At 38.6% G+C, this 26,439-nt stretch overlaps 1 protein-coding gene across 2 annotated transcripts in view; it reads right to left on the bottom strand.

Moving 5' to 3' along the window:
* LOC126355762 (tRNA N(3)-methylcytidine methyltransferase METTL2) overlaps nucleotides 1–25,175 on the bottom strand; it is a 46,936-nt gene extending 21,761 nt beyond the window's left edge. Inside the window, exons 1-4 of one of the 2 annotated variants that reach the window (XM_050006164.1) lie at nucleotides 24,959–25,175; nucleotides 8,727–8,879; nucleotides 8,239–8,649; nucleotides 477–590 (exon numbers count right to left, since the gene is read on the bottom strand). In XM_050006164.1, coding sequence (XP_049862121.1) covers nucleotides 477–590; nucleotides 8,239–8,649; nucleotides 8,727–8,879; nucleotides 24,959–25,047 — 767 coding nt within the window. In that variant the 5' untranslated portion in view covers nucleotides 25,048–25,175. The other variant, XM_050006163.1, reaches the window with a different exon arrangement.
* Between the last annotated feature and the right edge of the window lie 1,264 nt (nucleotides 25,176–26,439).

Genomic DNA, 26,439 nt, shown 5'->3' with positions numbered 1-26,439 from the left:
GTAACAAAGATACTCAATTTGTTGATGAAATGCATGGGGTACTGTTTCTGGAGACCAAAAATTTGCTTTTTCAAGCAGCCTTTTAAAATAATTAATTTAAAATGAAAAATTATGGAAATGAGCACACCCAGTTGAGTCAAATGACAACAGCAGGTTCTTAAAAAGAAATCCTTCACCACGTATACAAAGTGCTCTATTTTCATCTCCTGAATCTTACTACTTGCAATTCTTAAAATTGATTATGTGACTGGCTACAATATTGTGACTTTCGTGACTGAAAAGTTCACAGATACCTTTATTTTCCACAAGCTGCCTGCCCTTTACATGAATATGTGATATAGTTGAAATTGTCACTTGAGATGAAATGTAGAGCAAATGAAATCATTTTATAAAAAGTGTAATTACTTCTACCCATTTAGTTGAAGAGAAAAAAAAAGAAAAATAACACAAATGTGCAAAGTGGAAAAAACACCTACCTGTCTGGGTGAATTGCTGAAATTACAAATATTGCAGCAACAATATCAAGACTATTTGCTTCAAAAGGAGGCTCCCAATCATCTGCTGTCACATCACACACAAAGGCATGGCATCTGGAACATGAAAAAATGTTTATACATCATGTGTGCCTTCTTTAAAAGACCTCAGTAAATCAAAAGCTTCCATGAAACTGCATTTCTGATGTTTGCTCAGTGTATTAAGCAGCTAGTATGTTTTTACATAGTCAGCTGAGTCAAAAATTCCATGCTTGTGCACAATATTTCAACAATTGTTTTAATCATCTTCACCAGGAGTGGCAAAACAGTGTTATTGCCTCAACTTCAACCAGCTTGGCTGGAGAAAACACACTTAAGACCACCATTCACAGCATATGGTAAGGACAATTAGCTGAAAATTCAAAATGTTATACAAAAAAATCAAATCATCAGCTTGAGTAAACAGATAGATGAGACTGAAAATAATAAGATGCATCTTTTAAATTTAGCTTGTTCAAACAAACTATGTTGTGAACTAAAAACAATATCTCAGTCCATACTGCAATAAGATCTGAAATACATTTCTCCTTCAGCTGTGCAATACATCACATAATATGGATTAAATGCAAAACTTCTTGCAGTAATGTCTCATGACACGTGACCAAAGACTTAACACACACATCATGAAAACTGTTAGAACAAATTGTAAGAGGAAAATGTATTTACATGCAGTTTTGAAGAATCTTTTTCAAAAGATGTAAAATCAAAGTTAACACTGCAGGTGTGCTAAATGACATCATAAAGGTGACAAAGGATCAAATAATGATGTGACACACTGATATCATGAATGTAATTCCTTTATTAATACACTGAAAGGAAAAAATTTCAACACCAAGAAGGTGTTGTCCAACATAAACAAAAGTTGGTAGGCATGTTTGTCCATCTCAAAGATGATGTCTCTTCAAATTTTGTGACAGTTGCACGTAGCATCACTATGAGCATGCAAATCAGGTTTGATTTAAATAGATGCAGAAACAGTCACGAGCATTAGTTACCTTTGAGATTGGATGTGGTGAGTTGATGTTAGTCAGGAATGCCTTTATGCCATTATTGAATGAGGTCTTGTAACAAGGTCTTGCAATAGGACTATGATGAAATGGGTGTTCCTTCTGTGATACTGCAGGAAAAATTGGCAGGAATGTAGCCACTTTACATGGATGCTGTCAACGGTTGTCACAAGAATGTAAAATTGCAAGAAGACTGGGCTCTGGATGGGCACATGACACTGCTGATAGAGAAGATATCATGTTCAGCATTTGGCTGTGGCATCACACTGCATCTGCAGCAGTAATTTGAGCAGCATTGGCACCACTGTAGCACAATGAACTGTTTCACATCGGTTACTTCAAAGACAGCTCTGAGCCAGACGCCCTGTAGCATGCAGTCTACAGACCTCGAGCCCCTGCTGTTTGTGAGTTCATTGATGTTTATCGGAGCTCAATGGAAATTTGGAAATTGGCGTGGAGGTCTGTTCTGTTTTCTGTTGGAAGACAGTTCTACCACAGTGCCAATGACAGATGTGTGTTGATCAGTGGGAGGCCAGTTGAGGGCCTGCAACCAGCCTGTTTGGGTGCAAGACATGCTGGACCTACAACTGCATTTATGGTTTGGGATGTGATTTTGTACAGCAGCAGGAGCATACTCGTGGCTATCCCACATGCCATGGCTGCAAACCTGTACATCAATCTGGTTATTCAATCTGTTGTGTTGCCATTCATGAACAGCATCCCGGGAGTGTTTTCCAAAAGGATAATGCTCACCCACATTCCACTGTTGTAGCCCAACATGTTCTAAAGAGTGTTGACACATTGCCTTGACATGCTTGATCACCAGATCTGACTCCAATTGAGAACGTACAGGACATCATCCGACGACAACACCAGTGCCATCCACAAGCAGCAATAACTGTACCACTAATGAGTGACCAGGTGCAACAGGTGTGGAATTCCAGCCCTCAAAATGACACCTGGCATTTACATAACACAATTAATGCACATCTGCATGTTTGCATTCAACATTATGGCAGTTACACCTGCACATGTACCAGGATTTCACATTTGCATTTGCTTATTTTGCGCATGCATTAACCTGTAATATTGCAATGTTAATCACTTAAATATGTTACCTAGACAAACATATTCTCACAACTTTATTATTCTACATTAATTATTTTTTGGTGTTGTGACTTTTTTCCTGTCAGTGTATATAGTAAAGTGCCAAGTGCAAGTGATAAACAGCTAAACAAGTATGAGATTTTCACTCTGCAATGGAGTGTGCGCTGATATGAAACTTCCTGGCAGATTAAAACTGTGTACCCGACCGAGACTCAAACTCGGGACCTTTGACTTTCGCGGGCAAGTGCTCTGCCATCTGAGCTACCGAAGCACGACTCACGCCCGGTCCTCACAGCTTTACTTCTGCCAGTATCTCGTCTCCTACGTTCCAAACTTTACAGAAGCTCTCCTGTGAACCTTGCTGAACTAGCAGGCAGAGTGAAAATCTCATTCTGGAAACATCCCCCAGGCTGTGGCTAAGCCATGTCTCCGCAGTATCCTTTCTTTCGGGAGTCTATGGCACAATTTAGGGGAAAAATATAATGATATCAGGTGTACTCTTTACCACACATGATAAGATGGCCTGAGGAGTATATATGTAGAGGCATTTCACTGTTAAAAAGTTGCTTTCATTATCTTATTTCCACAGACTGGCGAAAAGGACTGAGATGCAGAGAAACCACTAAATTTCTGTCATAGATTTCTGAGAAAATCCTCCTCCAAAATCTCAGGAGGAGGTTATCCACTTAAAAATGCCCCAGGACATAGTTATTAGGGAGACTTTACTCAATTCAATGTCCCTTACTCTGTCCTGACATTATTTTATCAGACTTTTTCTTCCTCTCTGACTTGTGTTGGTAGATTTTATTATTAGTTCTCAAGTGTTGAAAAGCACAAATTTTATTTTGACAGAATCTAATGATTTCTCATAGCCTATAAATCCAGTACAAGGTGATAACTGATATTTGTAGTTTCTTTCTGCAGTTCCACAGAAATCTGTACATGTTCCATACTGTTAAACCCACTTCTGAAGCGAGCTTTTTTCCCGTGGTTAAAGTCATCAGTTTCTCTAGATTATCAGAAAGGATTTTTGCAAACATTTTGTATGCCACTGACAGAAAATTTATTGGACTGCAGTTCCTTACACATTCCCTGCTCCCTTTCTTGTGGATTACAATAATTACAGTGCTGTTCCAAATATTTGGCATTGCCCTGTAACACAACATTTTGTGAACAACTACAAGTTTTGCTTTTACTGCCTTTCTCAGAGTTTTTCTCATTTCTACACTTTTCCTATCATTCCATGTATCAAACTGCTTTCTTTACTACTTCTGGTAGTAATTCTGGAATGCATTCATTCTCCCAACCTACTATCTGAATATTTATTTCCTTCGATGCACTAACTAACATGATATGATGTATGCCCAGCATAAGTGCCCATTTCATTTTCTTCATACTTCAACTGTTCTCAACTGTTCTTCGCACAGTGCTTTCCAACATTATCTCATAAATATTTCTGAACAGTTTTTTGATTATTTAGTCCAGTTACTTCTCTCTGCCCACTGTTATCATTTACTTTTCTTTCTTTTCTCCTCTTCATCCATTGTCTTGTGTCCTCAAAGCTTTTGTTGAGCTTTTTCCAGTATAAAATTTGTAAATTATCATTTCTCATATTTAAACACATAGTGTTTTTGTTCCAAAGCTTTAAAACTGTTTACATGTTAACTTGTATTCTTCCTGCTTTATATCTAAATCTTTTGAATCAATATAACTGGATTTATCCTTAAGAGTTTAGTTCTTTCTAAGTTAGTGTCCAGTTTTATTTTGCTTCTGACTAGCCAGTCATCACTAGATATCCTTAACTGGTTTAAGATTGAGGAATCTTGCACACTTTTCTGTTGTCTGACAGCACATATTCAACCTCACTTTTTATTATCTTTGATCCTTTCCATGTTCATTTTCTGCCTGTTTCCCCCCCCCGTCCCCCTCCTTTAGGATGCACATTCAGTTCGTCCTAGCAATTTCCACAAACGTGCCTACACTATCATTTCTCATATTAAATCCAAACTTCACAACAGAAGAGCCCTGTTTTAATTTTTTCCCTAATCCTGCATTAAAGTTTCTATTTCTGCACTATAGAATCCGTCGGAGAGCCACCCGTCTACTTCTGTTAGCCAAACTTAAATCAGCTTGGGTCACTGTCACATAGGGCTATAATGTGAATGGTTAAGATGTATGTGATGGGACATTGTGGTACACACAGTTTCATTCATCTACTACAACTTGTTTGGCTTGAGAGGCCCTACCAGTGACAATGTTGCTTCTGATGTAAGTGAACATGCAAACATCCTCACCCATGTGGTCACAGCTATGATATGATGGTGTCCCCTGGAGGGACTATTTTCCATAGATTACACAACGGAAAATCCAGGATGGAATGTAAAAACATTATGAAAAGGAAAGTTGCTACTCACCATAGAGCAGAAATGCTGAGCCACAGATAGGTGTAACAAAAGACTGTCAAAAAATAAAGCCTTCGGACATTAAGGCCTTAGTCAACAATAGATGACACACACACACACACACACACACACACACACACACACACACAAATGTAACTCACACATATGAATGCAGTCTCAGGCAACTGAAACGACATTGTGAGCACAACACCAGTGGCCTGCATTTATTGTGAATCTCTCAAACAGCATAAAGTCCCAAGTGACTGGAAAAAAGCACTGGTGACTCCAGCATACAAGAAGACTAAAAGAATAGACCCATAAAATTACAGACCAATATCCTCAATCTCGGTTTGCTGCAGAATACTTGAACACATTCTCAGTTCATGTACAATGAACTTTCTTGAGACTGAGAAGCTTATGTCCATGAATCAGCATGGTTTTAGAAAGCATTGCTTGTGTGAAACTCAGCTTGCCCTTTCCTCATGTGATGTACTGAGAACAATGGGTGAAGGACAACCGGCAGAGATCATATTTCTAGATTTCCCAAAAGCATGTGACATGGTGCCCCAATGCAGACTTTTAACAATGGTACGAACATATGGAATAAGTTCACAGATATGCAAGAGACTTGAAGACTTCTTAAGTAATAAATCCCAGTAAACTGTCCTCAACAGCAAGTGTTCAACAGAGACAATGATATGGCCAGGAGTGCACCAGGGAAGTGTGATAGGACCGTTGTTGTTCTCTATACACACAAATGATTTGGTGTACAGGGTAGGCAGCAATCTGCAGTTGTTGCTGATGATGCATTAGTGTACAGTAATATGTTGAAGATGATGTAGACAGAATTTCTAGTTAGTGTGATTAATGGCAGCTTGCTCTAAGTGTCGAAAAATATAAGTTAATGAGGATGAGTAGGAAGAACTAACCTGTAATGTTTGGATACAGTATTATTAGTGACCTGTTTGACACAGTCAAGTTGTTTAAATATCTGGGCATAATGCTGCAAAGCAATGTGAAATGGAATGGGCATGTGAGAACTGTGGTAGGGAATGTGATTGGTTGACTTCAGTTCATTGAGACAATTTTAGTAAAAGTGGTTCATCTGTAAAGGAGGCTGCATACAGGACGCTGGTGTGACCTATTCTTGAGTACTGCTTGAGTGTTTGAGATCCCTACCAGTTCATATTGATGAAAGACATCGAAGCATTGCCAGCTGGGCGGCTAGGTTTGTTATCAGTGGGTTTGAACACCATGTAAATGTTATGGGGATGCTTCAGAAACTCAAATGGGAATCCCTAGAGGGAAGGCAACATTCTTTTCAAGAAACACCCCTGAGAAAATTTAGATATCCGGAATTTGAAGATGACTACAAAACGATTCTACTTCCGCCAACATACATTGCACGTACGGACCACGAAGACAATATATAAGAAATTAGGGCTCATACGGAGACCTATAGACACTCATTTTTCTCTCACTCTATCTATGAGTGGTACAAAAAAAGAAATGACAAGCCGTGGCACAGGGTACCCTCTGCACGCACTGTACAGTGGCTTGCGGAGTATCTATGTACCTGTAGATGTAAGTGTAGAAAATCATTTGTGTCCTAGCCTAAGCAAAAATGATGTTAATGTTATATTTCAGATCTCTGATTAGTTCAAACTTCAGTTGCATTTTATATCATAATTGTAATATGCACTGTTGTAACTAGTACAATGTATTCGCACTGTGAGTTTGTCTACCCATGGCCTGAAGGCATCTCTCCTCCAGAGACTATTTACACAGGCACTGCATGTTATGGACATTATACTATACACAAACAATCTGTTGATACACCATCTGCTTCATGCACCACCAGAGAGCACAAGCCATGCTTCCAAGCAGTGTGCACTTCTGTGCTGCTATTAATGAAAGAAGTACCATCCACATGTTACATTGTCAAGAATGCACTTCCCCTGCTGGATACTTAAGGCAAGGCACAGCATCCAACAGCAGCATTCAACTGCCTACTCAGTTCTGGGCCAGGAGCCAGCTACACTCTCGTAGTTACTATGCTAGTTACTATGACCAGATTGGACATTCAGCTGTACAATGCACTTCAAGGGACTGCACACAGTGTGGCCCTGATGGACACTACATCTACAATCACTCAGGATGAACCTTTCCTCAGAGTTGGCATCACGCCAATGAACTTGTTTCTTTCACCTTCCCTCAGAGTTGGCATCACGCCAATGAACTTGTTTCTTTCAGTTGTTATTACAAACTTACTTTATTGTGAACTTGTGCATAAACAAAGTGTTCTTGAATTTGGGAACCATTGTTAATACAGTGTGCAACCCCCAAATTGGATGTTATAGTAATAGCGAAGGATTCAATATTAATAAAAGGTATTCAAGAAAAGTTTATGTGAACAAAGTTGGGTCTTTCATAATCCCCCAAAAACAGCTTCAAAACTTATTTTGTGACTCACAGAAACTTTCAATGGCACTGTTAGTGCTTTTTGGAATGAACCATCATAAACCATTCGTTTAATACACTCACTCCTCCAAAATGCAACCAGTGTCAAATGCTTCATCTTTTATTATCTTCATACGAACTGTCAAAGCAAATTATATTTCCAAATACTTGCCAGCAAAAAAAAAATTAATTGTAGCTTCATAGTAAAAAACCAAAAGCCATGAGTACAATAAAAAGACTACAGCCAATTTTTACTTCTTACACTCAATGCATCACTGCCTGAATTTGGAACTGAGATAACAAAAATCTATAGAAGTACTCTCAATACAGTTTCCTACAAAGACAGATTTGACTACCAAGATACTGGCCTTATCCAAGATAATACAGTCTTCAGTGTATAGGTGAACAGTCACAAATTGTATTATTAAATGATAAGTGCTCTGGTGATCTGAAAGAATACATAATTTAAATGAGTTCTTTGTAAGTAAAAAAAAAGGTCTATGTGGAAAATAAGTTTAATTTTTGTTTAGAGTGCAGTTTACAATGTTAGAATATTATAATTACAATTACTTTTCTATATCATTTCTTGTGACTGAATTTGAAACTCTATTATTTTATAATGCTATTTCATGCAGTCAAAACATGACCTCTGTGACCCCCCATCAGTCAATGTTATTGAGATTAACAGAATTAAGAATAACGCTGAATAATACACAACTATCACTATACCTTTCAGGTTCATATTCTGGACTTTCTTTGAGTATATTTATGGCTGTTGACGAAAAATCACAGGCGTATACAAACAAATCTGGATTTTTAGTATACTGAAGAATTGGAAAAACGGTGTTTCCAACACCGCATCCTATTTCAAGAATTCTGAATGGTTTGTTATTTATTGTTCTCTTTTCTTCTGCATGGTTTATAGTTCCTAAACCTTCAGAATTAAGATTGCAAGTTGTTTTGCATGATTCTGCATTTTCCAATTTTGTAGTGTCACTGCAGGAACTTGCACCATCATGCTCATGTTTCACAGCAACACCTTTAGTAGAATTTACACTAAGAGGCACATTTTGGTCCACTTCTGATTCAGGAGCAAGCTCAGGAAATTCTGTGAACAGCCAGTGCCTGTCCTTGAAGAAACTGAAACAATAAATGTAATATAACAATGTCCAAACAAGTCAGAGAGATTATACAAAGTATTATATTCATCAGCATACCGATTTTGATGAATTTCATAAAATGCATCCCAAAACTGACTCGCATTGTTTTCAAATTTTTCTTTCTCAGTTTCATCCAAAACTGTTGCCGAATTTTCAAGTACCTTATTTCTAGCTATTTCCTCCTGTGTGGCATCCCATTCCACATTATCCCTGCAACAAAACATCAAAAAGATTACACATTAATTGATACACAGAAACAAAAAGATTCACTGACTCATATCAGTAGCTGCTGGAACGATTTATGCAGCTCTGTGGACAAAGACTTTTTCTTTTTCATGGAGGATTTACATATTCCTACGGTTACCCAAGGTCATAAATGAAAAACAATGGGGTTCAATTCTGATTAGCTGCCAGTACGGAACACACCAGTACTGAGCACCTCACTGTGTACCTTGTGTTGGATTTTGAAAAGGTTTATATATTTTTAATAACTATCCAAATTAATGGTTTGATAGAGCACTGGGTAAGTGTTAGACTGCATTAAGCAGCATTTGAAAACACTTCTGCTGCAGCCTGTCGGGTACTTTCTTTCCATGGGCAACTTTATATGTTTTACAAATTGAACGGTTGGCATTAGAAAGTGCTAATCCTCAGTTTAGTAAGTATTAGTCCGATCATGTTATCTGTTGTATATTCAAATGAACAACATTACTGTAACACTTTATTCCACAAGCAGCACTGGAAAGCATTGTGTGTGTGTGTGTGTGTGTGCGCGCGCGTTTGAAACAAAAGATCAATAAGGATACTAAACTGGCTATTAAAAGTATTTATAGAGGATGCCATTTCTGTATTGTTTCTAAATTTAACTTTAGTTTTATTTTTGTGATGCGTAGGGAAGTCAACACAAACAGGCTGCTCACGAGGTGTGGCATATGACAATTTCAGCACGTCAAAGACTTCTATTCAATCACTTGTTGACAAATCTGAGATAGCAAAAGGAAACAGCAAAAGGAAAGCTGAAGGCATAAATTTCACATTTTAGAAATCTTTCATACAAGAGGATCATACAATCACACCGTTGTTTGACTGTCGCATAGACTCGCACATGGAGATATAGAAACAGGCATTCCTAGTGTAGAGAAGCAACTGAAAGAGTCCAAAACAAATAAGTTCCCAGGTCTGGATGGAATTCCAATTTAAGAGTACTCTGTGGCACTGACATCTTACTTAGTATGCATTTATGGCAAATCTCTTGCCCAACACAAAGTCCCAAGTGACTGGAAAAAGGAGGTGCTGATTCCCATGTACAAGAAAGGCAAAAGAAAGAATAAACATAATTACAGACCAATGCCCTTAACATCATTTTGCTGCAGAATTCTTGTACATATTCTGATATTGAATATAATAAATTTCCTCAAGACAGAAAAGCTTCTGTCCACAAAGCAGCACAGGTTTAGATAGCATTGCTTGTGTGAAACCCAGCCCTACTGCAGATTGTTGAAGGGCCAAGGATACGGACTAAGTTCCCAGCTATGCGAGTGGTTCAAAAACTTTGTAAGTAATAGAACCCAGTATGTTGTCCTAATCGCAAATGTTCAACAGACCAGGGTATCGTCAGGAGTGCCCCACGGAACAGTGGTAGGATTCCTCTTACTCTCTATACACATAAATGATCTGACAAACAGAGAGAGCAGCAATTTGCAGATGTTTGCTGGTGACACTGTGACGTTTCATAAGCTGTTGCCATTGAATGACTGTAGGAGAATACAAGATGATTTAGAATTTCTAGTTGGTGTGATGGATGACAGCTTGCTCTAAACACAGGAAAATGTAAGTTAAGCAAACCAGTAGGAAAAATAATCTTTAGCATTTGAATATTGCATTAGTCATATGCATCTTGATACAGTCACATGGATTAGACAGCTAGTTATAATGTCACAAAGCAATATGAAATGGAATGAGCATGTCAGGTTGGCAGTAGAGAAGCCAAGTGCTTGACTTTGTTTTATTGGGAAAATTTTGGGAAAGGCCAGCTCATTTATAAAGGAGGTGGTATACAGATCTACAGAACTAGTGTGACCCATTCTTGACTACTGCTCAAGTATTTGGGATCCCAACCAGGTCAGACTAGAGGAGGACATCAAAGAAATTCAGAGCCATGCTTATACATTTGTTAGCAGCAGGTTCCATCAGCACACAAGTGTTACAGAGATGCTATATGAACTCAGATGGGAATCCCTGGACGAAAGGTAACACTCTTTTCATGAGGCGCTATTGCAGAAATTTAGAGAATCAGCACCTGAGGCTGACTGCAGAACAATTCTGCTGCTGCCAATGTACATTTTGCATAGGGACCAAAAACATAAGATGAGCGAAATTAGGGCTCATACAAAGGCTTATACATGGTCTTTTCTTCTCACTCAACTGTAAAGAGGTACAGGAAAGGAAAAGACTAGTAGTGGCATGTGGGACCCTCGGCCACGCACTGTATGGTGGCTTGTGATATACATATGTAGATGTAGATCTGGTGCCCGAAGAACCTATCCTTTTGGTTCTCATAATGAATTCAAAGTTATTGACACTGTAACAATTTTATGCCCCTGATGGATAAAGCAAATAGAAATTCATGTAACACCATATTAAGTTCTAATGTATTACTTACAGTGAGAGAGATCCATGAAGTATAATCAGTGTTACTTGAAGCAACTGAGTATGATTGCTTACTTCAATGTAATGGGACTATCAATTTAACATAGTGCACAACCATTCACTCACTGTAGATAACACTAATCATTCTTCATACTTTGCTGTACCCCACAAACACACAAACTTAATACAAAAATCATGCCATACTTTGAGATTCTCGTATTAACTGGCAACTGTGCAATTAGAAACATAAATGATTTCCATAGATAAACACACAGGAGAACATTGTATAACTAATGGTGCTGTATCAATTGCCTTCACTACACTGCTTGAAGAAATAAATATTAAAAAATTATCTTTACACAAGATTTTGAAATTCTTGTGGTATTTAAGGTGAACATATGTAGGTGAGCTATTTTCTAAAATAGTATGTTTGATATATAAAATTGTACTGTCCATTTAGACTGCATCAATTTTTAAAGCTGTGGTCAGTTTCAGTTCCACATCAACTGTCTTCAGACCTCTATACATCAGTTACAAAAGTAACCCATCCAACTCATCAGTAAATTTACATGATATGTCACAGCACAATATTTCATGACCAAAATTTATATTTTCTAATGAACTGGATGGATTACTACTGTATCCGATATTTAGATTGAAGATAGGAATGCAGAACCAAAACAAGTCACAATTTTAAAGTGTATGCAATCTATATCAACAATAAAATCTGTTGTACAAAACTAACTGCAGATACTCTCCAAAAAAGACAGTATGTTGCTTTTTGCAAATGTACATTTGATGTTTCACTATGACTTCCTTTTTCACTCCAGAACAAGCAAAAATACACCATTTTTGCTGAAATGGTCTACCAAAAACTGAATTACTGAAAAAGTTTACCTGCAGACTGCAAATGGGTCTGTAGCTTGAGACTTCATTGGGGACCCCTTTTCTTGTAAACTGGTACTGTGTTTGTTGGTTTTAGAATGTCTGGTAACTCGCCAGTAGCTAGGTATTTATTAATTACTGGAATATGCAACTAAATGCATCTCTTGGTGCCATGTCTTCAAATATTTACTGCCATTCAACAGCAAACAATGGACTGCTGAAGGCATCTAATCTTCGTTTTTTTGATAACTTCTACTGAATACAGATTTAGAGTCCATGTAGTGTTGAGCTAATGTATTCACAGCAAACTTCAAACCGGTGGTTAGGCCGGCCAGCATGCTGCTGCTGCTGCTGCTGGAATTTCTCTGTCAGGGCAGAATAATGATGAGTTGGCATGGTGCAAGACCCCAGTCTGTCACAATGGTGATTAGTGTTACCTCGTGCCATGCCCCAATGCTGTGCTATCTCAACCCTCATGCAGGGTGTGACCAGAGGTATCACCTGGCCATAGCAAAGCTTGGCAAGTTTATCATACACACTCACTGCCCTGACTTAGCAATACCTATCTACAACTGCTGCCTGTGCCAAAAACTACTCTGTATCAGCCATTGACCCAATGTGAGTAACCCAGCCTTTTCTACAACCATTTGCCACCTCCACTAGCTGCTGGTCTATGGGCCACTCCTGGATCTGATGCTACCAGTGTCTGAACGGATGCCACATGGGTAGCCTCTCCATCAGTCTTTCATCAACCAGCTCCTGGGAACCTAGAGCTACCTGCGGTCCTGCACATACGTGCCTCACTGACGGAGGAATGCTTGACTATGTTACATGTTACAGAGCTGCTGACCCTACAACTCTGCTGAGACCGTGTTTTGCCCACAATGACTACTGATAAATACATCATCTCATGTTTTGTTGAGGTGGACTCTGCCACCTGGGCACATTGCACACCACTCAGTTGCTGACTTCTGTGAATGTACAATTTCTCCATACATTATGATGTTGGTACTGAAGCATTTCTGATTCCATGACAGACAAGGATTCAGTTCTTTACATCCTGGCATCTAACCAGATGTGATTACTTGAGTGTGTGATTACACACTGAAGCACCAAAGAAACTGTTACAGGCATGCATATTCATATACAGAGATATGTAAACAGACAGAATACTGTGCTGCAGTCAGCAACGCCTACATAAAACAAGTGTGTGTGGCAGTTATTAGATTGGTTACTACAGCTACAATGGCAGGATATCAAGATGTAAGTGAGCGTGATCTTGGTGTTATAGTTGGCTCATGAGTGATGGGAAACAGATCTCTGAGGTAGCGATGAAGTGCGGATTTTCCTGTACGACCATTTCAAGAGTGTATCATGAATATCAGGAATCCGGTAAAACATCAAATCTCCAACATCGCTGCATATCAGCAGGCAGACTGTTCAAGCTTCAGGACGCTCTGCTATGGTTTGGCGCATGTGCACCTTGAGTGATATGGGATACCTGATACATCTAGATAGGACTCTGACAGGTGACATGTACTTTAGCATCCTGTCTGATCACCAGCATCCATTCACGTCCATTGTGCATTCTGGCAGACTTGGGAAATTCCAGCAGGACAATGTGACACCCCACATGTCCAGAATTGCTATAGAGTGGCTCCAGGAACGACACTCTCCTGAGTTTAAACACTCCCGCCAGCCACCAAACTCCCCAAATATGAACATTATTGAGGATATCTGGGATGCCTTGCAATGTGCTGTTCAGAAGAGATCTCCACCTCCTCGTGCTCTTACGTATTTATGAACAGCCTGCAGGAATCATGGTGTCAGTTCCCTCCGGCACTACTTCAGATGTAAGTTGAGTCCATGCAACATTGGGTTTCAGCATGTCTGTGTGCTCACGGGTGCCCTACGCAATATTAGGCGGTTGTACCAATTTCTTTGGCCCTTCAGTGACTAAACCAAGCCTATTGTCCTAGTAGAGTTTACTGAAAATTATTTATTTATTAATCAGGATGCACTGCATGGTTTCCATAGGCGAAATAGTAAAGCACCAACCCCTCCACTTTTACAAAATCAGATGTTGGAATCTATGAGTCATTTTCATTGTCAGTGTCTCTCTGCCACAACACAGTTCCTGTTCATGTTCTTATCAAGGAGCTGATGAAACAAGTAAAAACACAGTTCACGCATAATTCCCACATCCATATTTTATTTATGCCTCCAGCACCCGATACAAAACTTTCAAAAATTGTCTCAATTTGTGTGATTACAAAAGAGACTTTGGAATGATGTTAGAATAGATTATTGTTATACATGTCATACAAAGACATTTTCTCATGGGACTGGAGGAACAACAAAGTGATTAGCTCTGCAAGGTTCGCAGGAAAGCTTCTGTAAAGTTTGGAAGGTAGGAGACAAGGTTCTGGCAGAAGTAACGCTGTGAGGACGGGGCGTGAGTCGTGCTTGGGTAGCTCAGTTCGTAGAGCACTTGCCCGCAAAAGGCAAAGGTCCCGAGTTCGAGTCTCGGCTGGCACACAGTTTTAATCTGCCAAGAAGTTTCAAAGATAATCTTCTTCTTTACAGAAGTGGGCTGAAAGAACCCAATTGTCTGCCCTCAATTTATTAACTATTATAAAGCTGTAGGAGAATGAAATATAAACTTTCAATGACCTTTCAGGTTTACAAGAAAATTATTGGTTGATTTGGGAGAAGGATCCAACCAACAAGGTCATCGGTCCTATCGGATTAAGAAAGGTTTGGGAAAGAAGTCAGTCGTGCTCTTTCAAAGGAACCATCCTGGCATTCACCTGAAACGATTACGGGATATCATGGGAAACCTAAATCAAGATCACCGGATGCACGTTTGAACCATCATCCTCCCGAATGCGGGTCCAGTGTGCTAACCACTGCACAGCCTAGCTTTGTCACAAAATTATTTTCTAGGATATAAAAAGCTAAACCACATTTTTTCAATTGTCTATTTTTTTGGCCAACTTTGCTTCAACTTATCTATATGAAAACATATCATGAAATCATTTATTATTATTACATGTACGATCATGCACAATGACCAAGTTTTTTTGCAAGAAAATATTGCCAGAGATATACGTATCAATGGTTCTGGTGGTAATATTGGTTCGTGGCTTCAGTCATACCTAAAGGACCAAAAGCACACTGCAATGCTGAGTGGCTCATTCAGGGACCTATCTCATCTGAGTGGGAGACCTCAAATTGCAGTGGGCCATAAGGCACTGTCTTAGATCCACTGATATTTCTTATTTACATTAATGACGTTCCTCTTTGTTGCAATACAATGAGTAAATTTATCATTTTTGCAGATGATACTATGATTCTCACTGATAAACTATTCAGCAAAATTCCTAAATAAACTACAAACAAAGCTTTCACAAAAATTTTAAATTGGTTGTCTTGGAATGGCCCCTTAGTCAATGCAGATGAAACCCATTCTATGAGATTTCATAAATCACAAAGAAATCTTAAAGAAATTAACATAAAGTGTATCGACCAATCAATTTAAAAAGGTGAGGACACAAAATTCCTGGGTGCATATGTAGACAGCAAATGTAATTGGTCAACCCACATCCTTCATATTTATAAAAGACTTATCTCAGCAATATTTGCACTATGAATAATTACTTCTGTAGCTGAAGTAGATACCATTAAAGCTTCCTACTTTGGCTACTTTCATTCATTAATGTCATATCCTATTAAATTCTGGGGAGAGGGGGGGGGGGGGGCAACCTGTTGCAAAAAAAAAATGTTCACTGCAAAAGAAGAGCTATCAGAATAATGAGTGGTGTCCATCATAGACATTCTTGCAGGTACTTGTTTCAAAAAATGGGTCTACTTACAGTACACGTTTTCCTTGTTGACCTATGGCTGTAATAACTTTTCTCTATATAAAGACAACAGTGAACACCATGACTACAAGTACCAAAAACAGTTTGCACACTGAATTGAAAAGTCTAAATCTGCTTCAAAAAGGAGTTTATTACTCCAGAATTAAGCCATTTAATGCATTCCCACCACATGACAGAACCCTTCAGAAAAAAAACTGCCTAAATTCAAACAAATACTCAAAGAGTACCTGACAGAAAAATCTGTTTACATGGCCAATAAATTTTTGAGAGAAAATGAATAACACCACGAAATTTACAATTGTTTTACAAATACTTATTTTGAGTACTACAATAGGCATTCAAAAATTTGGTTTTTGGTATTCGTGTATTTATTTACTAATTGTAATACATAGTGTAACACAACTTTCTGTTAAACGGCTATATGTTCTAAATTAGATATTTTATTTACATTGTATCTTTTATTTTATTTATGTAAGATACATCTAAGCTATGTAGAATTTAACACATTCCATAGCTTTGTGATTTACTTACTACCTGGATCTACAGAACACAAAATAAACAAATAAATAAAAATGAACAAAGTTGCTGAAGAACGTGGGCTGCACTGTTGACAGCTGCATTATGGGGTCAAACAAATGACTATATCTCCCAGAAGTATCAAACTGGTGATTGTGAAACTTCAGGCATGCTTAGTGGGAACATATGCTAATGTTCACACAAAATTTCATCAAAATATATTTATGATCATGCAGGAACCTGCAGACCACTTGGCATGGAATGATTCAGTTGCTAAACTACGAAACAGTCCACAGCCTATATGCATTCACTTGCCTCATTCAAATGAAGCGTAATCATAGTGTATCAATCAAATGATGCTGTATCAAATTCACCATCATAACTCCCAGAATAAGGGTAGACTAGACAGGCCAAGAAGTTTGTAGGACAAGATACAGTCACATCCCAATAATGGCCATCAAAAATTTTAGTGCACTACCAAACAGTGTTCAGCCCCTAATAGTGGAGCTGCTCAAAGAAAACATGTTGAGTGACCTAAAGAAACATCATCATACTCTGTGAATGAATAGAAGAGTGACTACCTAATTTGAAAGTCAGTGCTATGGCTCTACTATCAACACTGATATTGTGCTTCTAATGTTATTACAGCGTCCATTTTATTCTTCTTCTTCAGTAGTGCTACAGCCCTTGGTGAGCCTTGGCTTCTTCAACGATCTTCCTCCATACTTCACGGTTATTTGCTGCTCTTTTCCACCATTGGACTTCCATGCTGATGAGATCTATTTTTACGTCATCAATCCATCTTCTTCTAGGTCTCCCTTTTCGCCTAGCTGAATGAACCACATCTTTCCTCATTTTCTTTGGAATTCTATCCTCTGCCATTCTCTCCAAGTGTCCTAGCCATCGTATTGAACGTGATTTTACAAATTTTACTATGTCCTTACCTTGTATTAATCCTTATAATTCGGCATTGTAGCATATTTTCCAGCCTTCGTCCTCCCTTATTGGCCCATAGATTTTGCATAGTATTTTCTGCTCAATGATTCTTAGTGCATTTTTATCATGCTCTGTCAACTCCACACCTCTGACCCGTATGTGATAACTGAGCAGATTGGGGTATTATATATAAGCAGTTTTGTTTTTCTTGTAACAAGGCTATTTCTGAAAAGTTGCATATTTGCAAAGTAAGCATATTTGCAAAGTAAGCTCTGTTTCCTGCTTGTATTCTTTCCCTTATAGCCTTTCCAATACTGTTATCATTTGTTATCAGTGCTCCCACGTAGTTAAAAGAGGACACTCCTTTGAAGCATTTCCCATTGATGTTTAGGTTTTTAGGGGTTCTTCTGGCCTCAGATTGTGATTTTACCATATATTTTGTTTTGTTTTCATTTACTATGAGGCCAATTTTTAAGGCTTCGGTTTCCATTGTCTAGTATGTTTCCTTGGAGTGTATTGATATTTCTTCCTACTATAGCAATGCCATCAGTGTATGTACATATCTGGCTAATTTTCATAAATATGGTGCCTCTTTTGTTGATTTTATTTACTACACTATGCACGGCTATATTGAATAGGACAGTGGAGAGATTATCACCTTGCTTCATGCCTTTATTAAAGTCAAAGCTTTCACTCGTTCTGCTAAGGACCTTTACTTCTGCTCTTGTCTCTGTCATTGTCATTCTGATTAGTTTAGCACATATACCAACTTCTTCCAGTACTCTGTATAGTTATTGCCAATTTGTGCTGTCAAAGGCTTGTTTGAAGTCAATGTATACGAAATGTAGATCTATATCATATTCATAGAACTTTTCCATCATTTGTCTTATCTCAAATATTTGATCAGGTGTTCCTCTGTCTGGAAAGCCACACTGATATTCCCCTTGTATGCCTCCTGCACACTTCTGTATCCTTTCATTTAATATACTTGTGAAGATCTTACAAGCTGTGCTTATGAGTGTTATACCTCTATAGCTTTCACATGCTGTTATGTCCCCTTTCCTATATATGGGGATTATTATTCCAGTTTTCCACTTATCTGGAATAGTTTCTGTTTCCCATATATCTGATATTAATGTGTGCAGTTCCTTTATTACAGCCTCACCACCAGTTTTTATTAATTCAGCGATTATGCTGTCTTCCCCAGGGGCTTGATTGTTTTTTGTCTTGTGCACAGTCTAAGAGACATCTTGTAGTGTTGGCTTTCTTGCCTCATTGGTACCACTGTCTGCTTCCAGACCCACTCTTTCCTCCTGTGTGGCTCTCTCTTCAACTTCTAGGCTGGTGCTTAGTGTATCTTTACTCTGCCCATCTTCCGACTACCTGTTCTTCCTTCCTTATCATTTTCCCATCTTTACTGGAACAGGTCATTCATTTTGGCTGGAATCTATTCTTCATTTTGCCTACAACATGACAGAACTTTCTTATTTCACTCTGTTCCTTTAACTCTTCTAGTTCTTGAAATTTCTTCTTAGTCCACTCTCTTTTCTCTCTCTTGCACAGTCTGTCAGCTCTTCTCCTTAATTCTCTATATTGGTCCACATTGTTTCTGGTTTCTATCTGTAGTACTTTCGTTCTTGTCCTGTTCTTTTCATCTATTGCTAACCTGCAATCTTCATCAAACCATTCCCGGGTTCTTCTATTCCTTCTTATGTCTATTATTTCCTCTGCAGCATCTTCAAGGGCTTTTTCAATCCTGTTACTCCTTTTGTCTACTCCTACTGCAGTCTTCTCATTACTCAACTTTCTGTTTAGTGTTGCTTGGTATTTTTTTACTTCATCAGGGATTTTCAGTTTGTCTGTATTCCATTTCATCATCTTTTCTATACTGTTGCCATTTGTTAGTGACAGTTTCTCTCTCAAGAGTGATTTTATCACAAAGTGGTCTGAGTCACAGTTTGGTCCTCTGGAGCTCCTTACATCTGTAACTGGCATGGAGTAGCGTGCAATCACTAAAATATGGTAAATCTGACTGACTATTCCATTGACTGCATACTTCCAAGTACCCAGATGGATCACTGTGTGTGGGAAGCAGTTACTTTTAATAATAATATTATTCCTTGCTGCAAATTGGCATACTAAGTCTCTAGTCTTGTTGTTTTCTTCATGTAGCGAATATTTTTCAGAAACTCCATATGGATGTTCATTCCTCCCTATTTTTGCCTTAAAATTTCTTATTACTAGCATCAAGTCATATTTAGGTAAAGCGCAGCATCCTTTTTCCAATTCTCTGTAGAACTGTTCTTTAATTATATCCTCTGTTGGTGCATGTGCATCCACTATTGATATATTCCTAAATTTCCCTCTTAGTCTGAGTCTGCACATCCTTTCACTTAAGGGTTCAAATTCTAGAAAGCTTTTCCTGACTTCCCTTGTTATCATTAACCCTCTTCCAAATTGGCCTGTTCTTTCTTCTGGTCCACTACATACCAACGAGTACTCAGGTTTATTTATATGCCCATTCCCATGCCATCTTATTTCCTATAACCCTGTTGTTGTTGTCGTCAGTCCTGAGACTGGTTTGATGCAGCTCTCCATGCTACTCTATCTTGTGGAAGCTTCTTCATCTCTCAGTACATACTGCAGCCTACATCCGTCTGAATATGCTTAGTGTATTCATCTCTTGGTCTCCCTCTTCAATTTTTACCCTCCACGCTGCCCTCCAATACTAAATTGGTGATCCCTTGATGCCTCAGAACATGTCTTACCAAACGATCCATTCTTCTAGTCCAGTTGTGCCACACACTACTCTTCTCCCCAATTCTATTCAATACCTCCTTCTTAGTTATGTGATCTACCCATCTGATCTTCAGCATTCTTTTGTAGCACCACATTTCGAAAGTTTCTATTCTCTTCTTGTTCAAACTATTTATCGTCCATGTTTCACTTCCATACATGGGTACACTCCATACAAATACTTTCAGAAACGTCTTCCTGACACTTAAATCTATACTCAATGTTAACAAATTTCTCTGCTTCAGAAACGCTTTCCTTCCCATTGCCAGTCTACATTTTATATCCTCTTTACTTCAACCATCATCAGTTATTTTGCTCCCCAAATAGCAAAACTCCTTTACCACTTTAAGTGTCTCATTTCCTAACCTAATTCCCTCAGCATCACTCAACTTAATTCGACTACATTTCATTATCCTCGTTTAACTTTTCTTAATGTTCATCTTATACCCTCCTTTCAAGACACTGTTCATTCCATTCAACTGCTCTTCCAAGTCCTTTGGCTGTCTCTGACAGAATTGCAATGTCATCGGTGAACCTCAAAGTTTTTATTTCTTCTCCATGGATTTTAATACCTACTCCGAACTTTTCTTTTGTTCCCTTTACTGCTTGCTCAATATACAGATTGAATAGCATCGGGGAGAGGCTACAACCCTGTCTGACTCCCTTCCCAAACACTGCTTCCCTTTCATGTCCTTCGACTCTTATCCATCTGATTTCTGTACAAATTGTAAATAGCCTTTCGCTCCCTGTATTTTACCCCTGCCACCTTCAGAATTTGAAAGAGAGTATTCCAGTCAACATTGTCAAAAGCTATCTCTAAGTCTACAAATGCTACAAACGTAGGTTTGCCTTTCCTTAATCTTGCTTCTAAGATAAGTCATAGGGTCAGTATAGCCTCGCGTGTTCCAACATGTCTACGGAATCCAAACTGACCTTCCCCGAGGTCGGCTTCTACCAGTTTTTCCATTCGTTCGTAAAGAATTCGCATTAGTATTTTGCAGCTGTGACTTATTATACTGATAGTTCAGTAATTTTCACATCTGTCAACGCCTGCTTTCTTTGGGATTGGAATTATTATATTCTTCTTAAAGTCTGAGGGTATTTTGCCAGTCTCATACATTCTGCTCACCAGGTGGTAGAGTTTTGTTAGGACTGACTCTCCCAAGGCTGTCAGTAGTTCTAATGGAATGTTTTCTACTCCTGGGGCCTTGTTTCGACTCAGGTCTTTCAGTGCTCTGTTAAACTCTTCACGCAATATCATATCTCCCATTTCATCTTCATTTACATTCTCTTCCCTTTCTATAACATTGCCCTCAAGTACATCGCCCCTGTAAAGTCCCTCTATATACTCCTTCCACCTTTCTGCTTTTCCTTCTTTGCTTAAAACTGGGTTTCCATCTGAGCTCTTGATATTCATACAAGTTGTTCTCTTTTCTCTAAAGGTCTCTTTAATTTTCCTGTAGGCAGTATCTATCTTACCCCTAGTGAGATAAGCCTCCACATCCTTACATTTGTCCTCTAGCCATGCCTGCTAAGCCATTTTGCACTTCCTGTCGATCTCATTTTTGAGACGTTTCTATTCCTTTTTGCCTGCTTCATTTACTGCATTTTTATATTTTCTCCTTTCATCAATTAAATTCAGTATTTCTTCTGTCACCCAAGGATTTCTACTAGCCCTCGTCTTTTTACCTAATTGATCCTCTGCTGCCTTCACTACTTCATCCCTCAAAGCTACCCATTCTTCTTCTACTGTATTTCTTTCCCCCATTCCTGTCAATTGTTCCCCTATGCTCTCCCTGAAACTCTGTACAACCTCTGGTTCTTTCAGTTTATCCAGGTCCCATCTCCTTAAATTTCCACCTTTTTGCAGTTTCTTCAGTTTTAATCTACAGGTCATAACCAATAGATTGTGATCAGAGTCCACATCTGCCCCTGGAAATGTCTTACAATTTAAAACCTGGTTCCTAAATCTCTGTCTTATCATTATATAATCTATCTGAAACCTGTCAGTATCTCCAGGCTTCTTCCATGTATACAGCCTTCTTTTATGATTCTTGAACCAAGTGTTACCTATGATTAAGTTGTGCTCTGTGCAAAATTCTACCAGGCAGCTTCCTCTTCCATTTCTTTGCCCCAGTCCATATTCACCTAGTATGTTTCCTTCTCTCCTTTTTCCTACTGCCGGATTCCAGTCACCCATGACTATTAAATTTTCGTCTCCCTTCACTATCTGATTAATTTCTTTGATTTGATCATACATTTCATCAATTTCTTCATCATCTGCAGAGCTAGTTGGCATATATAAATTTTAAAATTTCATTGGCTATTTCTTTCATTTTTTCCAGGCTAAAGCATTGTCCTCACATTCCATGATGCTACCGTCATATCCTGTATCTGTTTCCTTTGTCAGGGCCGTGATACATGTGTTCCATTCAGTTTCCAAGGCTTCTGTCGAATTTCTGTAATATTCTTCCTTTTTTAATTTTTTTACAGTATGGGATTATTAGCCCCATGCCCAACACCCAACTTGGAGGACCAGGATTTGTATTAGGTTTGCTCCTCCGGGGAAGCTGGCTTCACTATGCCTCTACAGCCCACCATGCCCTATATTGTGGGACACACTTAATCTGGCTCCTCAGTTGAGAGCAATCCCGCTTGGGTGACCCTCCCCGACTTCAACTAAGTATGCAAACCCATCCGTCCAGCACTGAAGGTGCCTACTATAAGGTAGCGTCCCCTGGGAGGGCATCCATTTTATAGCTGTAATATTATTGGAGATTAATTTAATCCTGACACAGCGCAACCAGTTGTCAATGTCAATGACATGTTGTTGGTAACAAATAGTACTAGTAATAGGGAAAATGGTGACCAATTTTAGTATGGTCTCTCTTACTCTTTAATTACACTACACATATTCTCTGCTGAATGGGACATATATGTTTACTACACCTAAAAAGCTGATAGAGAATTGTAACCTAACAAGCCCTTCTAGCTGAAATTTCAGTAGTGCTCATAGTTTTACCTTAATGGGATTTTGTGTTAAGCATAAATGCTGAGAATGCTTTTGGTAGCTTGAGCAGTCATATCAACAAGAGGTTATTAATACAGTGCCTAACATGACTGGGTAGCTCTAAGATACACCAAATGTAGACCTACAGAATGTATCCAAGATGTTTTACAGGAATGTCATCTCAAATTTGTCACCTCACCAGTCATAAAACTCACACTCACACTGGCAATTAGGTAAATGGCTCTAAGCACTATGGGACTTAACATCTGTAGTCATCAGTCCCCTACACTTAGAACTACTTAAACCTAACTAATCTAGGGATATCACACACATTCATGCCTGAGGCAGAATTCGAACCTACGACCGTAGCAGCAGCGTGCTTCTGGACCGGCCACAGCGGCCGGCAATTAGGTAAACATCACATATTGCCCACCTGCATTTTTCAATGTGGTGCACGATAAACATTACACTGCACTACCAGTCAACCTGTTATCACAAACTTTACTTGGCTTTCACATTCATTGGCTTTGTCAATTCTCAACCAACCAGTCACCTTTCAACCTAACCTAGATCTTTGACAGTGCCACAGATCAGTCTGTCACCATAACCAAGAATGTTAAAAAAATGAAAGCTAATGAACTTGTGCAGAAAAAAAAAACTAGAGGGAGGGATCATATGTACTTATCAGACCCAAATCCAACACGGGTAATCCCAATATGATGATTCTTATTTGGTAGAAACCTAAATTTTGTTAAGTAATTACCTTTGGTACATACAAATTCGTTAGTGGCGCAGACAATAGTAGATCAATTCAAGTATTAATTACTAAACTGTATCATTGATGATAAACATATTTGGAAGCAGTGCATTTCATAATTCAAGTCACGTTATCCAAACACATTATATTTATGCAGCTAGCCCCTAACAGTCCATACTCTGGATTTAACTTATTGTCTAATAGTGATTTACACAGGGTGGAAATTCACTGAATACCACAACTAAAGTAACAATAAAATCGTCTGTGTTTCAGTGGAAACGTCATTTACAGGAATAAGATACAATACACAGCTCAATTCAATCTGTTTGTGCAACTGGATAACATACATTTAACTAGTATAATCGTGTAATCCGCAGAACAGGTAATTGTTATGATCGCATATTTAATGATTCTCGTTTCACGAAATCGACAGCTTTTGTCAGAAATGGAAACACAATTCTTATCTACCGACATCATACTAAGCTTGGATTTTTCAAATTCCTTCTACAAGTTCTTTTGTCACAACTTTCACACACTTCACAAGGAATTCTGATCTTAAAATGGGCTGCATAATGAGAAAACAATATCCTTACAGCAGCCTTCCTGAAAACTTCGGCCTCCAGCATCAACGCTACGATAGAATCGCCGTTAACGCTTACGTACCAGGCATTGAACTGAAATACTTTTGAATGGTCTTTCAAGTATCTCGAACCATGCTGTGGCTTTTTCCTGTGCCTCGTGTGGCACAAACGCTGAAATTTTGGGTTTATAAGCTCCTTCACAAAATTCCTGCTCAAAACATTAGCCACATGTAAACACATAGTTCCGAAGAAGTTAAATATGTCACAATCTTTACCAGGCGTTGTGCTGAAAAACTTGGTCTTCATCTGTCAAATATCTGTTCCCAAATTGTATTCGTTTACTATCACTGTCGCTTCTTTCCATCGCACCAAAACAGCAAGTGTCAACAAACAAACAGGTGTTTGAAAGATATTTTACACATCTCGCTGCACGGAAAGATCAGTTTAAGGAATACTTTCCGAGCAGCGATCAGATACGAATCTGTTACTGGCGCCACTTGACTCCACGTAATGCAGTGGCACCGCTGTTGCACCTGTGTACATCAAGTTCTCAGTGGCGTCACTGCAGTGATACCACTAGTTCCCAGGCCACCATCGCTCAATTCGCGCTGTACTAATTTTCCTCTTCCAGTAAATAGTCCCCATTCTATTGGTTCCATCATTTCAAAACACCAACACTCTAGCTCAGTTTTCTTTAAATAGCTGCTGCCGCTGTCTATTCGATTTAATTTTTTTTTAATTGGGTGACTGACAAACTGTCAAAAAGGGCTCAGCACACGCAATTTCTGCAATTATACAAATAATGGGCTTATACTGTTGTGTAATTTTTGTATAAATGAATGATATAGCTCACAATATGAGAAACAATTAATGAAAAAATAAGATAAATGTGGGTGAAAGACCAAGTACGTAGGAATTGCGAATTGCATTTGGGAAATAGTCCCTGATAATTATGTGACAGTCATAGAAGTAAAAATGAGGGGTATTTTAAATGGCCCCATTAACGAATACTATCATCATCTTCGTATCCGTCCTGTAAGGCAGGCAGGGTTTTTATGGACAATTTGGCTCGATTTTGCTCTGTCTCTATATACTTCTTGTCTTAATATTTTTTCAAGTTTCCTCCTCTATTCTTCAGATCTTCCTCAATTTGATCCATTCAACTTTTCCTGAGCCGTTCTGTTGATATTTTCCCCTGTACATTTCTATCGAAGTGTTGTTTTGGCAGGCGGTTATCCTTCATGCTCTCCAAATGTTGAAACCATTTGAACCATGCAGTAGACCTTACCTAGTTTCTCAGTCATTGACATATCAACTTGTATCTCTCCTCTAATGCCTTCATCCCAAAATTTATCTCTTTCGGTCTCGTACAAGGCTCATCACAAGAACTTCATTTGGATGTTTCTAGCTACCTTGTTAATTACACACACTCCAACTTGTATGTCAAAATCGGCATACTATATAATTCTAAAATCTCATAAGAATGGTGTGTCTGCAAATGATATCTGCAAGCCGACCCTTCTTTTGCTCGCTGTACCATACAGTATCTTTCTCATGTAATGGCGTTACTCTTATAAGTGTGTTCAGCTACTCCCTGGTGGTCGTATTTCGGAACATCAGCATTCTGTCTCAGTTCCTGTGAAATAATTGTTACTTTGATCCTTTCATTTTCAGTCCATTTTCACTTCCTTACTGAAAAAATGTCAGAAAAGTGCTCAGAAGGTACAATTTCGCAGTTAAGGTTTAACTTTTCGTC

The sequence above is a fragment of the Schistocerca gregaria genome, chromosome 3, assembly GCF_023897955.1.
Source record: "Schistocerca gregaria isolate iqSchGreg1 chromosome 3, iqSchGreg1.2, whole genome shotgun sequence".
NCBI lineage: Eukaryota > Metazoa > Arthropoda > Insecta > Orthoptera > Acrididae > Schistocerca > Schistocerca gregaria.
This window is presented reverse-complemented; position numbering and strand designations above follow the sequence as displayed.